Source organism: Gavialis gangeticus, unplaced genomic scaffold (genome assembly GCF_001723915.1).
Source record: "Gavialis gangeticus isolate Ggan-Ray unplaced genomic scaffold, GavGan_comp1, whole genome shotgun sequence".
NCBI classification, from domain to species: Eukaryota; Metazoa; Chordata; order Crocodylia; family Gavialidae; genus Gavialis; species Gavialis gangeticus.
In genome coordinates, this window is record NW_017729025.1 from 157,597,173 (window position 1) to 157,617,132 (window position 19,960).

General features: G+C 44.4%; 1 protein-coding gene across 1 annotated transcript in view; it reads right to left on the bottom strand.

Moving 5' to 3' along the window:
* Positions 1–6,524: 6,524 nt before the first annotated feature.
* Positions 6,525–19,960, bottom strand: part of MRPL21 (mitochondrial ribosomal protein L21) — a 32,927-nt gene continuing 19,491 nt past the window's right edge. The window contains exons 3-6 of the mRNA XM_019519849.1: positions 19,086–19,249; positions 12,849–12,901; positions 8,150–8,253; positions 6,525–7,342 (exon numbers count right to left, since the gene is read on the bottom strand). Of these exons, the coding sequence (XP_019375394.1) occupies positions 7,278–7,342; positions 8,150–8,253; positions 12,849–12,901; positions 19,086–19,249 (386 nt within the window). The 3' untranslated portion in view covers positions 6,525–7,277. The remainder of the gene's footprint in view (positions 7,343–8,149; positions 8,254–12,848; positions 12,902–19,085; positions 19,250–19,960) is intronic.

Consider the following 19,960-nt stretch of genomic DNA (forward strand, 5'->3'; position numbering starts at 1 on the left):
CCCCCCCCCCCCCCAGCACAGAATAAGTTGATGTTTTGGCTGGGACTAGAAAGATCCCTTTGATTGAAGAGGGTGGGGATCTGTGGATCTGGGCTCAGAAGAGGCAAGGATGAAAACTGATAACTTTGCTTATTCACTGCATGAAGCAGAAGCCCGGCATTGTGAATGAAGACCAGAACACCAGCTTTGTCAGAATCAAGGAGAAACTACAGCCCCAGAGAGCTGGCTTTCAGTCTCTGCCCCTTCCATTCACATTCATGTTTTCATCCACCTTGGCAAAAGCCTGGCTCAGAGCTTGTGCAAATTTGTTTTCTTCCTCCTTGAAGTCAATAGGCCTGGCAAGGTCTGCTAGCATTCTCCATTCCACATAACCACAGCACAATTAAGTGCCAACCAGGAGGGTCACTACCTTAATGTGTGCTGTCACAGCACCTCTTGCTCTACCCCGGCACAGGGAGCACTCAACAGAAGCCTTCTCTGTTTGCTTCCAAATTATCGCCTTTTATAGAGGAATTGTCAGACTGCATCATAGCACTGGGCCACCCTGTCCATTTCCCTCCCCACTACCTTCTTTGACAGTGGCCAGCACCAATTGCATCAGATAAAGGTGCCAGAATTTCAACATGGGCACAGCTACCAAATAAGCTGCCCACGTCAGGGGTAGGTTTTCCTGACCCCTCCAGGAAGAGCAGGTCAGAAACAGGCAGGTTTATATTCCTCACTGTCCATTCAGGAGTAGCACTGACAAAACAGTATTAATCTCATTATTTGGGGTCAAAAAGGAATTTTACTCCAGGGTCAGATTGGTACCAACTGTGGAGGTTTTTGCTTTCTGTTGTAGCACGGGGCATGGCCCTCTACCCAGGACCTCTTGAGCATATATATAGACAAGACCTATTAGGAAAGGCTGAAAGAACTAGGGTTATTTAGTCTGGAGAACAGAAGAATATTGGGGGCATGATAACAGTCTTCAAATACCTTCAGGTTGTTTACAGAGAGAATGGAGATGGGCTTTTCTCTGTGGCTATAGGGAACAGGACTAGGAGTAACAGTCTCAAGCTGCAGAAGAGGAAATTTAGGTTGGAGATGAGGAGGAAATTCTTGACTCGGAGGGTGGTCAAGCACTGGAACAAGCTGCCTGGAGAAGATGTGGAATCTCCACCCTTGGAAGTTTTCAAGAGCAGAGTAGACAGGTACTTGGTTGGGACGCTTTAGACAGGGAAGCTACTGTCTTGAGCAAAGGGACCTAGAAGACCATGTGAGATTCCTTCCTGGCCTACTTTCCTATGATCCCAAGATCTGTTTAGATGTTAAGGTCTTTGAGGCAGGGCTGTCTCATATCAAGTATACGTACAGTACAGAAATGGGTCTCAATTTTGCTTAAATCCTCATAGTTCCACTCTACTATAATTATCACACGAGGTATAATGATTGGCAGTTGTAACGTAAACCACCATGCAGGTTAACCAGAGCAGCAACAACATGCAACAGGACCCACTGAAAATTTTCCCTCGCCAAACGTACTTTACCTTCTAATGAAAAACCTGCGAGTGGGATAGTTTGCCTTCTGACTGGAAGTCTGTGAAGCTGTGCTTACATTTGGACACAGGCTGCATTCACATGCGAATTGCATCACAAGCAGATGAAGCAAAAAATCACCTAAGGCAGTGGTCTCAGAGCATGTGATTCCCACATGATGCAAAGTAAATCCTAACAGGGGTCAGTAGCTATTTTGTGACCATTTGGATTTGAACTTTGTTGACCTTTTTTTTAATTAAATCAAATCTTCTTCAGCCAACAAAGTGATTAGGAAGTGGAGGAATGTAATCACAGATCTTAAGAACAATTTTTTAAAGGTGCTGAAGTGACATCAGAACCCAAGTCCCATTTTCAAAGGGAACTGAAACACTTTGGAACAGTCATATTGACCTCTTGTGGTACTGAGAAACATAATAGTTGATCTTATAGGGTGCATCCACACATGAAAGCATGTGTGCTTGCAGCAGCTCTAATAGAAGTGGTGCAAATTTGAGCCAACTCAGGAGAAAGGCTAACTTTTCCCAAAAGGCTTAGGTCACATTTGAAGACTGGGACTTGGGTTCCTAAGTCACTCAAGCACTTTGAAGAAATTTCACCCTATTACTACTGCTATTATTTAAATTTATATCTGTCCCTATCCAGAAATGCTCAGAGCAGCTTACAAGAACAAACAAATGACTCACAAGATAAGAAACAAGAGATTCCCCAACTGACATGTCATAGAGTCACGCTACCTACTTGTGTAGGATCACTACTGTGACACGCTATATGTTGCTAACATTGCCATCACCATAAATAACCATGAGATAATACAAATCATTACATTCAGCAAATGTGGTTTGGGGACTTAGCAATTTTTTTTTCCTGTAGATGAAATGGAGCCACTGTCAATAAACACCTAACACATTTTTGGTTGCTATAGAAATAATAGTATGCAACTACCAAGTGCTCTCCTTAACTTCAGGGAGATTTGGACTTGCCCCTTCTTGGCATGTCTGCAGGCTTGCTTCTGTTCCCACTGAAGTCAACAACAAAACTCCGATTCACTTCAATGCGACAAGCACTGCATTTTAGAATTTGAGCAGTAGTTGCTGGGACAGAAACACTGGTCACAATCGCACTATTTTCTGTATCATATTATTAGATGATAATGCAGATGAAATGTATCATCATGTTCCCACATGATAACTGCTGCAAGGCTTCTGTATCATGGTTTTAACTGAATAGATACTCACTGGCAATCTATTCCTTGTGCCTGTTTTTTATGGGGTGTGTTTATTCCCCCTTTATTCCCCCCTGCAGAATAAAGGGAAATCAAACCAACACAATTTCTTGGTGTTACAGCCTGCCTGTTTCTGAATTCTAGAGCATATTTTCTATCTGCAGCCAGAAAGTGTTTGCATCATGCTGAGAAAATAAATCTGGCTTCAAATAAGAGTGCAAGGACAAATTTTCAAAAGCTGACAGAAAAGAATACTCAAGGGTCATGACAGCAGCCATTTCTTAGCACCCCTCCCTCCTCAAAGCTAGGCCTGCAAGTTCTATAAGCCTTTGAAACTGCCCTTCCATTGAGTCTGCATAATGCTGCAGTACATACTACATATTGGGGAGTCCAAATGTTAAACCATTCCAAATATCTGAGAGGGGTGCTGCATTTTTCTGCTGGTCCCCAAGTCACAACAGATGGTTATACATGGCAGGGGAGGAGAGGATAATCATACTTAGCATGTTTATTGGGCTTCACTATGCTAGACAAATAATGAATCCTCATAATAGGCAGTCTGAGCATCCTGAGAATTTTTTTTTAACAGTGAAGTGTCTCTACGTAAGGGGTACTATGCTAAGGGAAGTGATGGAAGCCCCACTGCTAGAGTAATTTGAAACTAGTCCAGACAGTGCAGTGGAGGTATGCTGCAGGCAGCAATCCTGCTCTAGGCACCTCAGGGGAGGGACTAGATGAGCCTTTTACATCTTTATGAGTCTATTATTATTGCCAGGATATTAAACGCCAGAACAATTGCCATCAAGCAGCAGACAAACAATACCAAAGGGTGCCATTGAGGGGTTAACTCCCCTTCCCCCCAGTATTAGTCTTTAGAATTACAAAAAATACTAATCAAAATAAGAATCTCTACAATAAGTATATCTGGCTGCAAAGAAAACATCATAAACAATATAAGTGCCGTATGTCATTACTCTTGGACAGACTATGGATGAACATCTCGAGAGGCTGACACTCTCTCAGGCCAACAGTTCCTGGGTTTCTTGTAAGCCACTTCCCAAGCATGGCTAACACTTCATTAGTGCTAGCAAAGAGGCTTCCCTTCAGGTTTTCAGAGCAGTGACTGAAAGGGAAGTGGGGTGAGAGGGGGAAAGGGCTTTAGGGTTCATGGAATCAGGAAGTGAAGAAGTGCAGGGATGGCTCCTAACCCTACTGAGTTACTAGCACTCAAATACTACAGAAAGATATGATATTACCTCTGATGTTCACGGCAGAGCTGGCAAAGAAGTATTCACATTTCTTATGCATTTAATAAAAAAACCTCGAAGCAATTTGACTGGCTGGAAAACATTTCCTTCCAGTGAAAAATCCCAAGATTTCAACTCTGGTGTGGAATGGAACTGAGTCCTATTGAAATATTTTGCAAAAAACTAGGGGAGGGGGACCAATCTAAGCGACCCAGTTCAAATCCCTGGTCTGTCCCAGTACCATTAAAGGTCCATTGAACCATTCAAGCTGGACCACCCTAACCACCACCTCCAGAGTCAGTTTCTTTCACTCAGTGGATATTTAATTATTTATACTAACTGAAAGAGCTCCAACAGCAGAAACTGACTCTGTATCTCTACGGTTAGCCAGGGCTTGAACCTGAGCCTCCCATGATGCAAGTGAATGCCCCAACCACCAAGCATTTGGCTGTTCTTCTATAGATTTGTCTCCATCTATCTTAGAAATCATCATACACCCGTGAAACTTTCCCAGTTAAAATGTTGTGGAAATGGGTTGGTTTTAACAAATATAAACAAAAACAAGTTGGGCTTTTTGGGGGGGGGGGGATGCAGAATAAACAAACCAGAAACGTGCCACTGAGCAATTCTTGACTAGACTCTGCAAGTCATTTGCAGTATTGCCACCTCAAACCGCTAAAAATCAAAATACAGCACCCATTATTCTAGACCCCAAGGCTGGAAAACAGAGGGGAAAAAAGAAAGTCTCTCATGAACCAAATCTCAAAATTTTCCTGTAATTATTTGGAACAAAACTCATGTATTACTGAATTCTTCACCAAAGAAAGTTCTGAATAGTTCCATTTTGGCTTACCTGAACTATGTTGTTTCAACACATCTAAATGCTTTGTTTGGATTTCATCAATGATGGAAATGCCAGGATGTTTTGATGTTGTTCAAATTTCCCCCCACCCTTTTTTTTTGTTCAAAATAAACTGGTGAAATCAACATGTTATGAAGCACGTTCTGATTTCCAATTGAAGTTTTTCTGGTCTGCTCTAAAAACTGACCTACACATTATGAGACTTTATTTGCACAGCATGTGCAAGCGCTATACAAGTCTGCAAGTCAGTAATTTCTTTTCCAACTGAAGGAGCTCAATGGAAGCAGCATGCAACTGGTGAAGTTAGGACTTGTCACATTTCTTCCCAGACACTTGGAGGTCTACAATAACAGGTGGCTAGACTTCTCTTTTACATTTTATCTGAATGGTCGCATGCAGCAGCATATCCCCTCCCCTCCAGTACCACAAAGGACAACGAGCACACACTGAATCACCAATACGGTTTCCAGCAGCACTGAAGTGATCTTCTGGGAGCTCCTAAATAAGTACAGTACTGCCTTGACACAACCCTACTTAGCTTGGAAGACCTGAAAGCAGAGATATATACATTGGATGTCAGTACTCTTTCTGGCAAGGGATGGGGAGAACCAAATGGTTTTAAAATAAGACAGCGAGCAGCCCTAACCTGAGCTTAGTTTTCACAGCTTTGAATGGGGTATTTCCCACATAAGATGTAGTGGACTATGTCCATTTGTTACTTTAGATGGCAGCAGCAGAGCATCTGACAGCATCCCTGAGAATGGGATGAATGCTCTAGGAAAAACATAGCCTCTGCTTTTTAGCAGATCACTTGCTCTCTCTCTGAGCACCAAATGCTGCTCTGTATGTCTCATTCCTGAGAAGGGTTTAGGTAAAACATTTGCAGCTGAGCTCCAAATGAGAATGTGAGCTGTTCTAAAGAGCTGGAAAGCATGGTGCAGAGGCGAAACAAGTGTGCATGAACAACATGGGCCATCTCCATGATTCTTATGCCAACTCCTTCAGTTTGCAAGTGTTTATGTCAATAACTCAAAGACCTGTCACTCCACAAACAGCCATGGAAACCATAAGAGCCATGAAGTGATGTCAGAGCAACACCATTTACAATATGAATACATCTCAGATGGGGAAGAGGGATAGAAAAACATTCCATTTTGTTATTACTGGTTATATTCCAGCAGCTCCTTGAGATGAAATCAGAGCTGCTTTGTGCTGGGCACTGTTAGCTCTATGATCTCCAAGAGACAGTCCTTGACCCAGTCCTTGAACAGAAAAAGGGTTGTAAGAACACTATCCCACCATGACAGATGGAGAACTGAGACAAAAAGATTACATGACTTACCCAAGATCAAAAAGTAAGCCTGTGGAAAGGCTAGAACTGAAACCTTATCCCCAGCATCCATTCAAAGCTGTAACTAAAAAACCCATTTTCCAACATATCCTTCCATTATTTATCTCTTTTGCAGAAGAACCAAAAGATATTTGCAAATACCCTAGAGATTTGTCTTCCTAATGCTATGTGTACGTATACACACATACATGTTGCTGCTAATGGGTTGGGATTCTGAATGGCTTTTTAAAAATACGGCTTTTTGTCTGACCTATAAGCAGATTAGTTCCTCAGCTACCTCCCTTTTGCTATTCATTAACACACTGTTTGGTAACCATCTGCAAACTCGCACAGAGGCTTCTAGTCACCAGTCATCTCTCTCTTCTGTCCCAGGTTTGTTATGTACCGTGTATTGATAGTCCCTGAGGCTACAGAACCGAAGGAACCATTATATGTTAAACTGGCATGGGATTTCTATTGCATGGAACAGCCGCAAGGACTGTCAGGGGGACCATGCACTACACCTATCTGTTGAATGTCTACTATCCCTATTGTAGTATTCGCTTACGTTCATGCCTTAGCATCCCAATCCAACAAAATACTTGATTGTGTGGATACCCAAGTACAATAGCAATCCCTTTCAAATCAGTGGGGTTACTGACATGCCATATAACCAGAACCCAAGGAAAGCAGCAAGGCTGGGGTTACATAGGCTTTTCTCTTTTTCAACCATTGGATCATCCCCATTTTAGAGGTTGAAATAAGGGCTTGATTTCCATTTCCAGTAATGTGGTATCTCGTGTGAGAGTTCAGCAGAGACTGTATTGGAATTAAACATCTGGTCAATCATCAATGGAGCCTGAATTTCAAAAGAAATTTGTTACAAACACACACTGTCCAGGCTAAAATAATACTTTAACAAAAAAGATTTCATTTGTTTTAAAGGAAAGTACAAATAGGTTTCCATTACAGACTATAACAGGATAAGCTCAGGACTTTCCAATCACAAGAGGTTTTACTTCCATAGCTGCCTAAAGCAGTAAAAATAAACCTAGCCACAATTAGACCAACAGCTGATCATGACAAACAAGGGAAAATTTCTATGGAGTTTATCCGGAGAACCGTCTGTGGCTGCACGACAACTGGAAAAGAACAAAAAAAAAAAGGGAAAATGAGATCACACCACTTGAACATATTATACATTAATATTATGCCTATGTGTGAAGGCTTTGACCAGCACAGCCTGATTAGGGGTGTGAGGAGATACGATTCTTGGACATAGCTGTGCCAGCAAAAGTTACCCTGGCAAAACTGTGCTCTTACTGGAATAGTTTATACTGCTTGAAGGAGCTGGAATGAAGTATGTTGGCAGAAGCAGAATTTTGCTGGTATAACCACATTCCCATTATGACACTGCTGGTGGAGCCTTCTGGTATACAGCTGCATCAGCAAAGCTTGCTAGTGTACACAAAGCCTGAGGAAAAGCACCAGCAAAAGTGGGTAATTCTTTAGAGTGTCAGGCTAATCCACCTTTAGTTCTACCCAGCATCTCTCTCTTTCTCATTGTTTTTTTCCTGGCTGGTACTCAGGAAGAAGCTGTCACTCCAGAGCTGCCTCAGTTACATGGTAATTGAGGCCTGCCTCAAGATGTTGCTGAGACTTGCTAACATCTGTTGATATGTATGCAAGATTTGGGGCTGAGAAAGGAGAAAGGCAGCGCTTCCTTGTAAAGCTTTTTTTTGACAATACAGGCAATGTGTGTCAGGCACTGGAGAACCGAAAAAAGGCCACTTTGCTTAAAGCTGCCAGGGTGCTGTTGGGAGGATTCTGGGCCAAGTCTGTGGTAGGTGTGGGTGCTGCTTTGTCCATATTTGGGGGTCTAGGTGCTGAGCTGCAGTATTCCCTGTATTCCTGGGGAACAGAATGGGAGAGTTCTGTGTTCATCTTACCTTTTTTCTTTCGATAATTGTGCCTCTTCCAAAACTTCATGTTAATTTTTGGCCAAGATTCTGTCTTCTCAATAACTGTGGCTTCTACACGGACAAGATCTTTCCTTAAAAAGAAAAAGGCACTGTGTAACTATTACCAATGGGCAGGTCTTCTCGAAGAATTACACAAAAATCATGCAGCTTTCCTACAAGTCCTTGTCCCACAGGAGCAGCTACAGCATCAGGTGCTGAGTGTGTCAATCTGTCTCAACACTGCCAAAACAGCTTTGCATGGCAGAAACGCAGGATAGGGTGTGCAAGGCTTGGACTACCCGAGTGCTGACTCCACTCTGTATAGCAGGGCTTCTCTGCTTCCATCCCAGGGAGTTGGAAAGGAATGTTTCTCCTCTCATAAACGGCTTATGGGCTTATGGTGGGTTTTTTCCGCCTTCCTCCAAAGCACTGGCCACCACTGAAGGTGGGAGTTTTGACTGTGGTGTCCTCCTGCCAGTATGCTGAAACTTGTTAAGTCCCTGGGAAGAGGGTCCTCCCTCTTCCATTCCGGGTCAAAGAAGCTAGAGTCAAGCTCCCTTTTGCTAACTATCTTTCTGGCCCCATAAATCTTGCTGTCTTGCTATACAATGGCCTAGCTTCAACAGGAGAGGAGAATATCCCTGCTTTGGCCTTGCATCTCTGCCAGTCAGTCAGTGTATTTACCTGGGAGGTGGAAGGTTCGAGTCTTCTCAGTTCAAGGAACACCTAGAACCCAGGTGTCCTGCTTCCTAGGCAGGAGCTCTAACCACTAGGTTATTGTGTGTAGGGTGGGCACCACCATCACTACCTCTGGCTGTATTCTAGAAGAAACTAGGATGCTAGTTCTTTGACCCTAAAGGAATGGCTTAAACACACAAGGGCAGGAAGGCATTTGAGTCTGTAAATACAAGTTTCACACAGACACCAAGCTCAAGGCTTCATGAGAAGGAAGCTGAGGATTTCAGCTCTGCTACTGGCTGTCTCAGCTTGTGGGCTGTTGGAAATCTCATTCTCAGGCACCTCCCTCTCACTATTCAAAGTACAACAATCCAGGTCCCTAGAAGTTAGGCAGGGCTAAGGATCACAGGGGCCAAGTCCCTTGGTAACTCCTGGCCTCATCTAATGCTTTGGGTAGCTCTGTTTCTAATCAATGCCAGTGGTGGAGCTGTGGAGTTGCTCTGCTGCAAAATGCCATTAAACACTCATCGCTGATCTCCGTTCTCTGCCAGGAAACATTAAAGACCATTTTCTTGACAAATAATTCTGTCTGCAATTAAGGAGGGGTGGGGAGTGGAAGAATTCCAATAAGGTAATTAAAGGGCAAAGGTTTTGAGATTTACCATCTACATTAACATTTCCATTTTGGGGACGTACTATGTACAAGAGGTTTAATTTTTAGAGGGGAGGAGAAACAGCTTATGGCCGAAAAATCTATGAGCTATGCAGCAAGCCACACAGGAAGCACAGTTTAATGTGGAGGTTCTCAATATGCCTACAGTCCATGGAGCAGTGTGCCACCTAGCTAATGGAGGTTTCTGGGAAATTTCTGGGTCTTGCTCTTTTTCAGTTGTATCTTCAAAGTGTACAATAGTGTACAAATTACTGTATTTACCTGAATCCAAGATGATTTTGAATTTAAGATGACCCTCCCTGCATAATTAGATTCTATAAATGGAAAAGTATAAACTTGTTATAATTTTCCACATATAGAATCTAATTATTGGATGGTCATCTTAAATTCCCCCTTGTCCCCCCTACTGTGGCAGGCAAGGCTCAGCAGGGGGCAAGGGACCAGATCCTCCTCCCTTCTCCTCATCTCGTACCTGTGCCCCTTGCCATTTAGATCCACCCCCACTGCCCCATTTTGATTGGGGAAAAAAAACTCATCTTGGATTTGAGTAAATACAATATAAGACTACAGAAATTAAAACTGTGTGCTATGTAATAAGACAGACAAGGATCTTTGGGTAACTGTGATATGCTATGTAATAACCCATTTACCCAGAGACACTGGCTATGTATGTGGCTCTATAAAAACACATCAGGTCCTTCCTGGGTGGGGACAGACAAAGAAAGAGGCTATTAGCTCTTGGCACAAAAACACATTTTAGTTTATTGTTTTTAAAGAGGTGCCATGTCAGGAGTGTCTGATTTCTACTGAAAACTGAAACACATCCATCTGTTAAAAGCTGAACAAGTTTCTACCCATCTCCCAGTCTACCCAGGGAACTCAGCACCACTGGACAGTGTGGTATACAAACAGTGGCACAGGCATTTGATCTTGTGTTTATTTTTAACCCAACAGAAATCAAAAAGCCTTTGTATTAATCCAAGTTATTTTTTTCTTCTAAAAAGCTTGGGGCTTATGGGTAAGCTGGGAGATATGACCAACACGTTCAAGTCCACACTGGTGCTAATCAGACCTGCACCATTGTTCACTGCTGTCTCATAAGGGAGCAGTAGGTGAGGGGCTCATGCAGTCAGATGTTTCCCAAAAATCCCGTCAGGGAAGAAGGGGAACCACGTCCCACTTCACTTCTATATCTCACTTCTTTGCGCCTCTCCTCTCCCATCACCTTTAACACAGTTCAACCTAACTCTGTTAAACAAACAGTTTTACTGTTGGCAATTCCCTGTGAAAAGTTTCTCCCCTTTCAGTGAAAAGGCTGATAAAATGTGGCTTTTTCCTTTTCCCCCAGCATCTCCAGGAAAGGCCTGTACCCAAATGCACTGGCAAACCCAGCTCAGCAAAATACTGCTGCACTGGCTGCTAATTAGTTTAGGAAGTTGCACAAGAAGACTGGTATTCTTATAGTAGAGTTTCTTGAAGAGGGGTCCAAGACAGAGCCTCCCTGAGGTGGTATATGTAACCTATCCAGAGGCTGCAATAAGCTTTCATTTAAAAAAGAAAAGTGAAGCTTTGACATGTAATGACATGTTGCAAAAAATCCGCCACAAATGTGAGAGCTGGCTCAGTTCCTCTGGCAGCAGCTATGCTGGGAGTCCTACAGTAGGCAAGGCTCCTGCTGTTCCAGGCCCAATCAACTTGATAATAAATAAATTGGCTGCCACAGGATCCTTGTTTCCTGTACAGATCCTAATGTTGTTTGCACCAGTGCAACTGAACCTGTGTTAGCAACAGGGTGAGCAGTTTATCAGTAACTCCTAGTGTAGACAAGGTTGTGGTTAGGAAGAAAACTGCCCAGCTGTGAAATGAACATGAAACAATGCCATGTTACCTGCCTGAGTCTCCACTAATGGTTCTGCAGGGTGAGAGCTCCTTTCACTCTACATTAAATGTTCCTGGGGGGTTACCTCCCAGACAAACATTTACAGGCAACATCAATTCTGTATGTGCTGTCACTCAATCTGTAGTGGCAGAGCTAGGAGTGAAATCCATGGGGAAGGGAACAGGAAAGAAGCTCCTTGGGCATAAAAATTGACAGTTACTGCAAGGAGGGAAGTACAGAGAGATAAAAGGAGGAGAGACACCAAAGATATAAATAAACCAAGTTAATGGCAGGTGGGGACAGCTACCCTGTAGTAACAGTCAGTTGCTCACTTTTATGCTACTCTAAGTGGAAGCTAGACTGGGGCAGCATTGCCCATCATGAAAGACCATGTGTGTTAGTTTTCACTTACAGGAGGGAAAGAGTGGGCACACAGACAGTTACTATAAAGCAGCTGATGCATAAGTCCCTGCCCTCTATCAATGTACTGTGATTTGTTTACCCCTCCCCAAAGCCATGAGCTGTGGAAAGAGGAGGATGAAGAAAGAAGGAAGAGTTACTCTACAGGGAAGCATACTGTGGAATATAACAATCAGGCAATGAACAGCTAAAACTGGTTATGGCATACAGGAACCAATATTTTTTCCCTTGCTTTTTGTGCAACTCTCTCTTGGCATCAGTGGGAGTTTTGCCGTGGGCTGAGGATGGAACACAGCCTCATACTCAAGCCCACAGACCATCATTAAAAATGGGATTTAGCCTTCTCCATGGAATGAGTTTTCCACCCCCGTCCCAGAGTGCTGCTTCCCTGTGAAGTCCCTATAGGGACATGCTTTAGATAAAAAAATGTGATATGAAAATGTGCTAATGCAATCACCCAATAGTTTCTTTCTCATCTTTAGCACAATAAATGATGATGAGAGTCCAACTCTCTTTTAACTTCTCTGGAGATCACAAAGTATTTCAGAGACACCAATGAATGCCCTGGCAGGTAAGAAAGCATAATAACCCCCAGGAAGAAAGTGAGACAGAAAGCTGAACAAAGGCCAGGCAGGAAGGCTATGACAGAGACAGGGATACCACACGTTGGCCACTGGACACCCTTTCTCTCCACTGGGAAGGCTAAGTATCTGTCAGAGTAAAAGAGACCTTGCCAACTTCTCCACCCAGCAGGCCAGAGAGAATGGGATTCATCTTCTCACCTCATTAGTACTGGACAGTTTGGGCAACACTTAGATATTCTGGTGTGTTAATGGATCAAGTCTGTGACACATATGTAGATGCATACCTCCAAAGTCCCCTACCTCACAGTACTACTAAAGGAAATTAGAAACACACAACTCCCTTAGCAATGTCTCAGTATAAACAGATAGACCTGGTAGGGCCGAGGCTTGCAAACAGTTCATCAGAGACTGTCAACTGACTTAGATGTACGATCTTTAAACCACACGCCTTACCCCAGAAGTGGCTTTCCAATTAGCGTGAAGTCATCAGCACCAACCAGCAAAACCTAGAGAAATTAAATTATGTACTTGAGTCACTTGCTAGCCACAATGTAATTAGAAACAACATCAGCAAAACTTTACATTTATCCCAGAAGCACTTGGGTGTGTTAAGATTTCTATTTCTTTTTTAAGTCTCAAATCTCAGGATGCCATAGAAAAAGATCTAACAGCCAAAAAACAGGCCCATTCAACAAACAGCCTCCCAGAGGATGGCTATCTGTATTTGATCAATGCATATTTTAAGAACACTTTTCACAACACATAGGATCTTGTCTGCGTATGTGCGATCATGGAAAAGAAAGAGAAAGGAAGACACTAGGACTTTAACACCAAGGTCTGTGAACACTAGATATCAAGGGAATGAGAAATATCTTCCTTATTCTTCCTGAGCCCTCAGAAGAATGATGACTGGGGCAGAGTCATGCCACACAATAACCGTTTGGTTTATAGCAATTCAAATGATCTGGCTAAGTCAGAAAAGAGGTGCATGTCAAACAGGACTTCAACTGATTAGGAAGTAAATGAAATTCAAAGGCTTTTTACAGCTGATTTCCCTGTCCCATTAAGTGTACAGCAGCAGTTAAAAGCTATACACCAATGACTATTACAGTTTTTGAGTTTTGCCTTTGACAACCTTTTGGCAGTAAAAACCTGACTGGATTATAGGGAGATTTACTGGGAGATTAAATGTAAATTCCTCACTTTCTTCACCCTGATTAAGACTCTGTGCTCTCATGCCAAAACTTCATTTTTTGCACAAAGATACACCAGTCACTAGAAAGGATGCCTTGAAACTGGACTTCAAAGCAACAGATTTGTAGAAAAACTGGCTCCCCAGATGTATTTATTCTACCGGTAAATGGTTGTCTACAGTGACTGAAGATGAATCTAATGCAGCCTTCTTTCCTAAAATTTCACATAAGCCTTGAGTTAAACAGTCTCTATAAGTTCTTTTTAGCATTAGATGTGGATTAGGAGGGAAATACCCACCCATGAGCTTACACTTATCCCCTAAACTTACAGTACTGTCAACTAATGTTAGCTGATCGGTTCCAGGACAAATATTTTGGGGGCACCATAGGAATACCAATAACCACAGTATTTAGTCCTTAGGAACATTTTGAGTAAAGCACACTGCTTTCCAACATAGGCAGGGTGTCTGAAATACGCAGAGCAATTTAGCCCATTTCCAGTTGGTATAAACTGAACCATCACCATCAACATGAGGGCAAATAAAATCAAAGGAAAAGGTAGACCTTGCTAGTATTGGGAATTAGAGAAAAGGTTTTTGTGGAGCTAAAGGGGACAAGGGTAATATTCAAGACCCGGCTGAAATTGATGTCTCAGGAGATCTTTCCTCATATTTACAATGGCAGCTTGGAAAAATTGGCCTCTATCTGTTGCATTTCTGCTAATGCAAGGCTGGAACAAAGAACTGTAGCACTGGCTTGTGGTTAGGATGGAACTGATAAGGATGAGCAGCATAAACATTTCCCATGGAAACAGATTTGTGGTGTGAAAGCTCATAATGGACTACTGTTGGTAGGAGAGGGCAATGAACTGTAAATTCCCATAATCCAGGATTTTATTTATTTATTTATTTATTACAAGAAGCCCTTGGCTGCTGCCAGCCCTTCCCACGATCTTAAATACTGCCCAAGCCACAGGCCTTGCCTGGTCAGTTCTGCTGCCTCCCATGGAGCCACAAGGTTGGAAGGACCTCAAGGGACATCCACTCCCAATCTCACTCACATGGGTGAATGGAGTTTCCCTGGCTAATTGTCAAGAAGTCAGGATTTATGAAAGTATGAAGTGATTGCAGCAGACAGGATGTAGGTGGCTGTAACAGGAGTAGGCTCCCAGGGTGGCCATGGCTCCCCCCAGGTGGCCATATGGCTCCTGCCTAGCTCTCTCTTTAAGATGCTCTCCTTTGGTTCCTCACCTGCCACACCTTGATCTTATTAAGATATTAAGGAAGGGAGGCTGCCCACCGGTCCTAGAGTGAGCCCTTGTCACTTCCAGCCACCAGCAGGTCCTTCCCTGACCCTGCTGGATTCAATTTTTGCCCTGAGATGAGTAGGCCTTCTCAGCCCATCTGTGCACCCAGGGCACCTGTGGCCTTAAGGGTTCGTTGTGCGACTCCACTCGCTCCTTACACCATGCCCATGTCTCACAGAAACTTTTGGGTCACCAATCAGGTGGGGCACTTGTCCCAAATCCAGCAGGCCACCACAGACCTTTATTCCTTTTCTGGGCTTTGGCTTTCCCAGCTTCTGCCCCACTACTCTGGTTGCACCCCTGTGGCTTAGACCTACCACACTAAGTCTGGCTCCCTGGGCTCCAGCCCCTTATCTTCCCCCTTGGGTCCTCTGGCCCCCAAGCCCTGCTCTTCCCACACTCTGCCCCCTCCCTGGGCTCTGGGCCCTCTGGCCCAGGCTCTGCCCTTCCCCAGGCTCTGACTACACCATGAGCCTGGCCCCATATGGCTCAAGGCAATCACATGTCCCTAGGGTACTAATGGGAGCTCCAAACCACACCTCACAGTCTCTTCCACAAACCACCAGTTCAGAATCTGGTCCAAAATAAGCCCTCTGGCTAGAACATAAATCCCCGCAACTGAGTCTAAGCTGCAAGCCCCAGCTCCTTGCTGTATCTGTCAGCTCCCCCTACCCTGAGTCCTGTTCCCCTGCAAGACAGCAGCATTTCTACTCGCACTTCACCCAGGGTAGTCCAGGCATCAGCCAGGAGCTTCTCTGTAGCTCTCCTGCCCTGGAGCTCTTCCCTCAGGAGCTCCCAGAGGCTGACTGAACGCTCTAGCTGGAAATCATGCTCCAGTCTGATCATGGGACTCCCTGAGTTACCACAGATGCTGCCTGATTTAGTTTGCCAGATCAACCCCAGGGAAACGGACTGCTGCTGGATTTTGCTGTAACAACAACTTGCCTCCCATGCAGGGGACTAGCTCAGTGCTCTACTGCCGTACAGCTGGTTCAGCAGTAAGTACTTGTAGCAGGTAAATCCCCAGGTATCTGTTCCTTAGACATTCACAGTAGACAGTTTTCCCCCTCCTGGGGTTCTCCCTGATCCCCCTTCACCATTAAAGTAACAGGAGCCTCTGGCTCTCTGTTACACTGACTCAGATGAGTAGATGGATCGTTTGTCCAACGACCAGGTGGTCAACAGCTTTTCCCTAAGGATAAAAGAGAGACCTTCTCCCAAGGAGGATACCTGCCTATAGCAGGAACTAAAACAGCAGCAGACTAGATTAAACGTGAATTCCTGACTTTTGCCAATTGCAAGGGCTGTGTGGGTGGAAAATGAAGTTGTATATCCTCCCCAAACAAAGCATCTGGTATACCAGGGGACAAAGGGGTTGGGAACTACAAGGCCTGTAATATCACTGTAACAATGGGAACATGACATACTTACACTGGTGTAATCTCATTTATGCTGATGTAAATGTGGAATGGACATAGAAACCTATGCTAGCATCAGTCACTTCACTCTGGGGTAAAGCACTTTTTGGGAAGTCAAGAGTAGCAATAGGCTAGTGCAAGTAACACCAGTGTACAGATAAGTCTGCAGTGAATTTCACCCCCCAGTAGCCCTTTGCTCAACACAGCCTAATACTGGCTAGCCTGCCATCTAGTGGCAAGACTGTGCAATGAGTCCATTGTGGGCAGCTGGGCATCCTCTAGACACCAACAGGATTTTCACTGACATACAAAAGCCATGTAATGTCCCAGAGTGCTGGATGTATGCACCCTAAGTAGGCAGACTTGACTTTGGGGACTTGAGTAACAGAAATGGGATAAAATGGAACAGTACAAAGTGTAAGGTCACGCATTTAGAAACCAACACCAATAACTTTATTACAAGCTGTGAGCTCCTCATTTGAAATTGAGGAGGAGAATGAGGAAGAGCAGAACTGGCAATCACAAGCTGATCACAGGATGATTATGAGTAGGGCCTGGTTTAAATCCTAGGCCCAGCTTGTGGTGCAGCAGCTCCTTTAATCTTGGAGTTCCCCCTGCCACTGATTAGCAGAGGGGGGGGCCCCACTGGCCCTGCTGCTTGCTCCTGGGCCCTAATCATGAGCTTCTAAAGCAAGGGTGGACAATTATTTTGGCTGGAGGGCCACATACTGAGTTTGGTGTTCTCTCATGGGCCACATCTGTTTCTTCTACCTGCTTGAACCATCCCCACAGCAATAGCATGCCCCATCTCTCTCTCTCTTCCCTGCCCTCGCAGCTACAGCATGCCCTGATCCACAATGTCCCGGACCTGTCCGCAGCTTACACCAGCTTATGTGCTGGAAGCAGTGCTGGGGAGGGGGTGGTGCTCGCATCAGCTGCAGATGCTGTCAGCAAATTCTCAGTGAGGATTGGGGCAACTACCCAGGACTGAAGCTGATATGTTGATGCAGATGTCCCAGTCCCCACCTGGAACCTGCTGGCCACACCATAGGTGATGCTGGCACCTGTCTGGCACTGCTTCTGGTGCACGGACCAAGAGCGGGTGTAAACCGCAGAAGTGTAGCACTGTAGCATTATTTTTATTTTCCCCAGCAGAGACCGAAATTGTCATTACTGTATTTTCTTACTTGTAATGTACACACCAATTTCCAGCAATTGATTTTTTTTGGGGAAAAAATGTGCTATTTGCAAGAAAGGGTACATGAGAAGATACTAGAAGAGTCTCTTCTTTATTTGATCAGGAAAAAAAAAGACAGAGGGGATATGACTGCACTCTGAATACATCAAGGAGGGAGAAGAGCTATTTCAGTTATAAGGCATAAGAACACATTGGGGGCAAATAAAGAAATTTGGGTTAGAAATTAGAAGATGGCTTCTAGCTATCAGAGTAATAATGTGTTGGAACAGCCTCCCAACAGGAGCAGTAGGGCAAAAAAGTTGCCTAGTGTTATGATGGAGCTACATTAGTTTATGAAAAGGATTGTGAGACACAGACTCATAGATTGTAGAGTTGGAAGGGATCACAATGGATCATCGTGTCCAACACCCTGCCCTTGGCAGGCAAGAGGACCGAGGTCAGATGACCCCAGCAAGGTGACTATCGAGCCTCCTCTTGAAGACCTCCAAGTTAGGTGATAGTACTACCTCTCTTGAAAACCCATTCCAGATTCTGGCCACCCTTACTGTAATAAATTTCTTCCTAATGTCTAACCTAAATCTACTCTCCACTAGTTTGCACTCATGATTCCTAGTTATTTCCTGGGGCGCTCTGGTAAATAGCACATCACCAATTTCCTGTTGTCCTCCCTTGATAAACTTATAGGCGGCTACAAGGTCTCCCCTCAGCTGTGTCTTGTGAAGGCCAAAGAGATCCAGATCGCTCAACCTCCCCTCGTAGGGTCTTTCATGGAGGCCACTAATCATGCGAGTGGCCCTCCTCTGAACCCCCCTCCAGATTCTCTGTGTCCCTCTTGAAGTGCAGTGCCCAAAACTGGACACAATACTCCAACTGTGGCCTGACCAATGCAGCACAGAGGGGGAACATCACCTCCCTCGATCTGTTGGTCATGCATCTGCTAATATGCAACAAGGTGTGATTGGCTTTGTTGATGGCTTTGTTACACTGCCGGCTCATGTTCATCTTGGAGTCAGCTATGACTCCAAGATCTCTCTCAGGCTCTGAGCTGCTGAGGAGGTCATCCCCCAATCTATAGGTGTGCTGGGGATTCCTCCTTCCTAGGTGGAGTACCTTACATTTAACTTTGTTGAATTGCATTCTATTTCGTTCTGCCCATTGATCCAGCCTGTCCAGGTCGGCCTGTATCTGCTCCCTGCCCTCCAGTGTGTTAACTTTGCCCTATAAGTTGGTATCATCTGCGAACCTGGAGAGTGTGCTCTCCACACCCCTGTCCAAATTGCTGATGAAGATATTAAATATAGGGTGGCTGGAATTGCAGGGAACTGGATTCAGTGATTCACAAGGTTCCTTCCAATCCTAAGTAGCAACTAACACATATGTGAACCATGGGCCTGCCTGATACCAGATTTACACTGCTTAGTCAAGAGTCTGAAGCCTTAGCTAGCCCCAGTACTCCAAGCACCAACAGCTGCTCCTGGAGAGTATTTCTTCTTTTACACTGTGGCATCACTGACACTAGGGAAGAGAGATCTCCAAGTTACTGCATGTAATCCTGGATGCAGGAAGGGACTTTACCTTTTCAAGTCGGATTCTGTCTCCACATTCAGCCGGGAGAACGTTTTCCATTAGAATCAAGTCTTCACTGGTGACCTTCCACTGCTTGCTGGCCAAATGAATCACAGCAAAGAGCCTTCCATACTGCCCAGTGGCAATCATTTCGTTCACCCTTTGTACGACCTCTGTTAACAAACGGTGAGGCAGTGAGTGCACTGGGGATAAATTGTAGTACGGAACATCAGCAGGCAAGGCAGCATGAAAACCTGCCCACATGTTCTACCCATCCCTCCCCATCTTATTAGGATCCTTACTGAGGGTTTCAGACATGGCCCGTAAGATGATGATGTTTCACAAAGAAGGAACACGCCTCCCTCCTTGAAAGACTGACTGTACCCATACAAGCATTGAACGTGTACCAGGTTTATACTGACACAGAGCGACTGACAAATGTGCAGCTTTCCTTCTGCTGGAACAACTGGTTGGATGTCAGTGGAATGTCCTATCCTGGAGACCAAGGTATTCCATAAGAGAGTGCCCTGCTCTGCTTTTTTTCTATCCCAAGGGGTGAAGAAGAGCCCTGAGAACCAGACAAAGGGCACAGAAAAGGTAGAGCAAGGGCAGCACAGTGTACAGGAACTGGGGTGCCAGGGTCCTTGGCCAGCTCAAGCTTGAGATTCTTTTACATGCCAGAAGGACCCTGCTTCAGCACCTTATTGTACGCTTCCTGGAGATATTATAACTTTGTGCTTTTGTTGTGCATGCTATGAGCTTAGCACAGTACTGGGCGCAAATTATGGCGCACACACAGTGAACAACTTTTCTAAGGTCATAACTCAGTCCAATCAAACACCACCATTACACAAACACTGACAAAGCATTGCTTAATGAGGTAT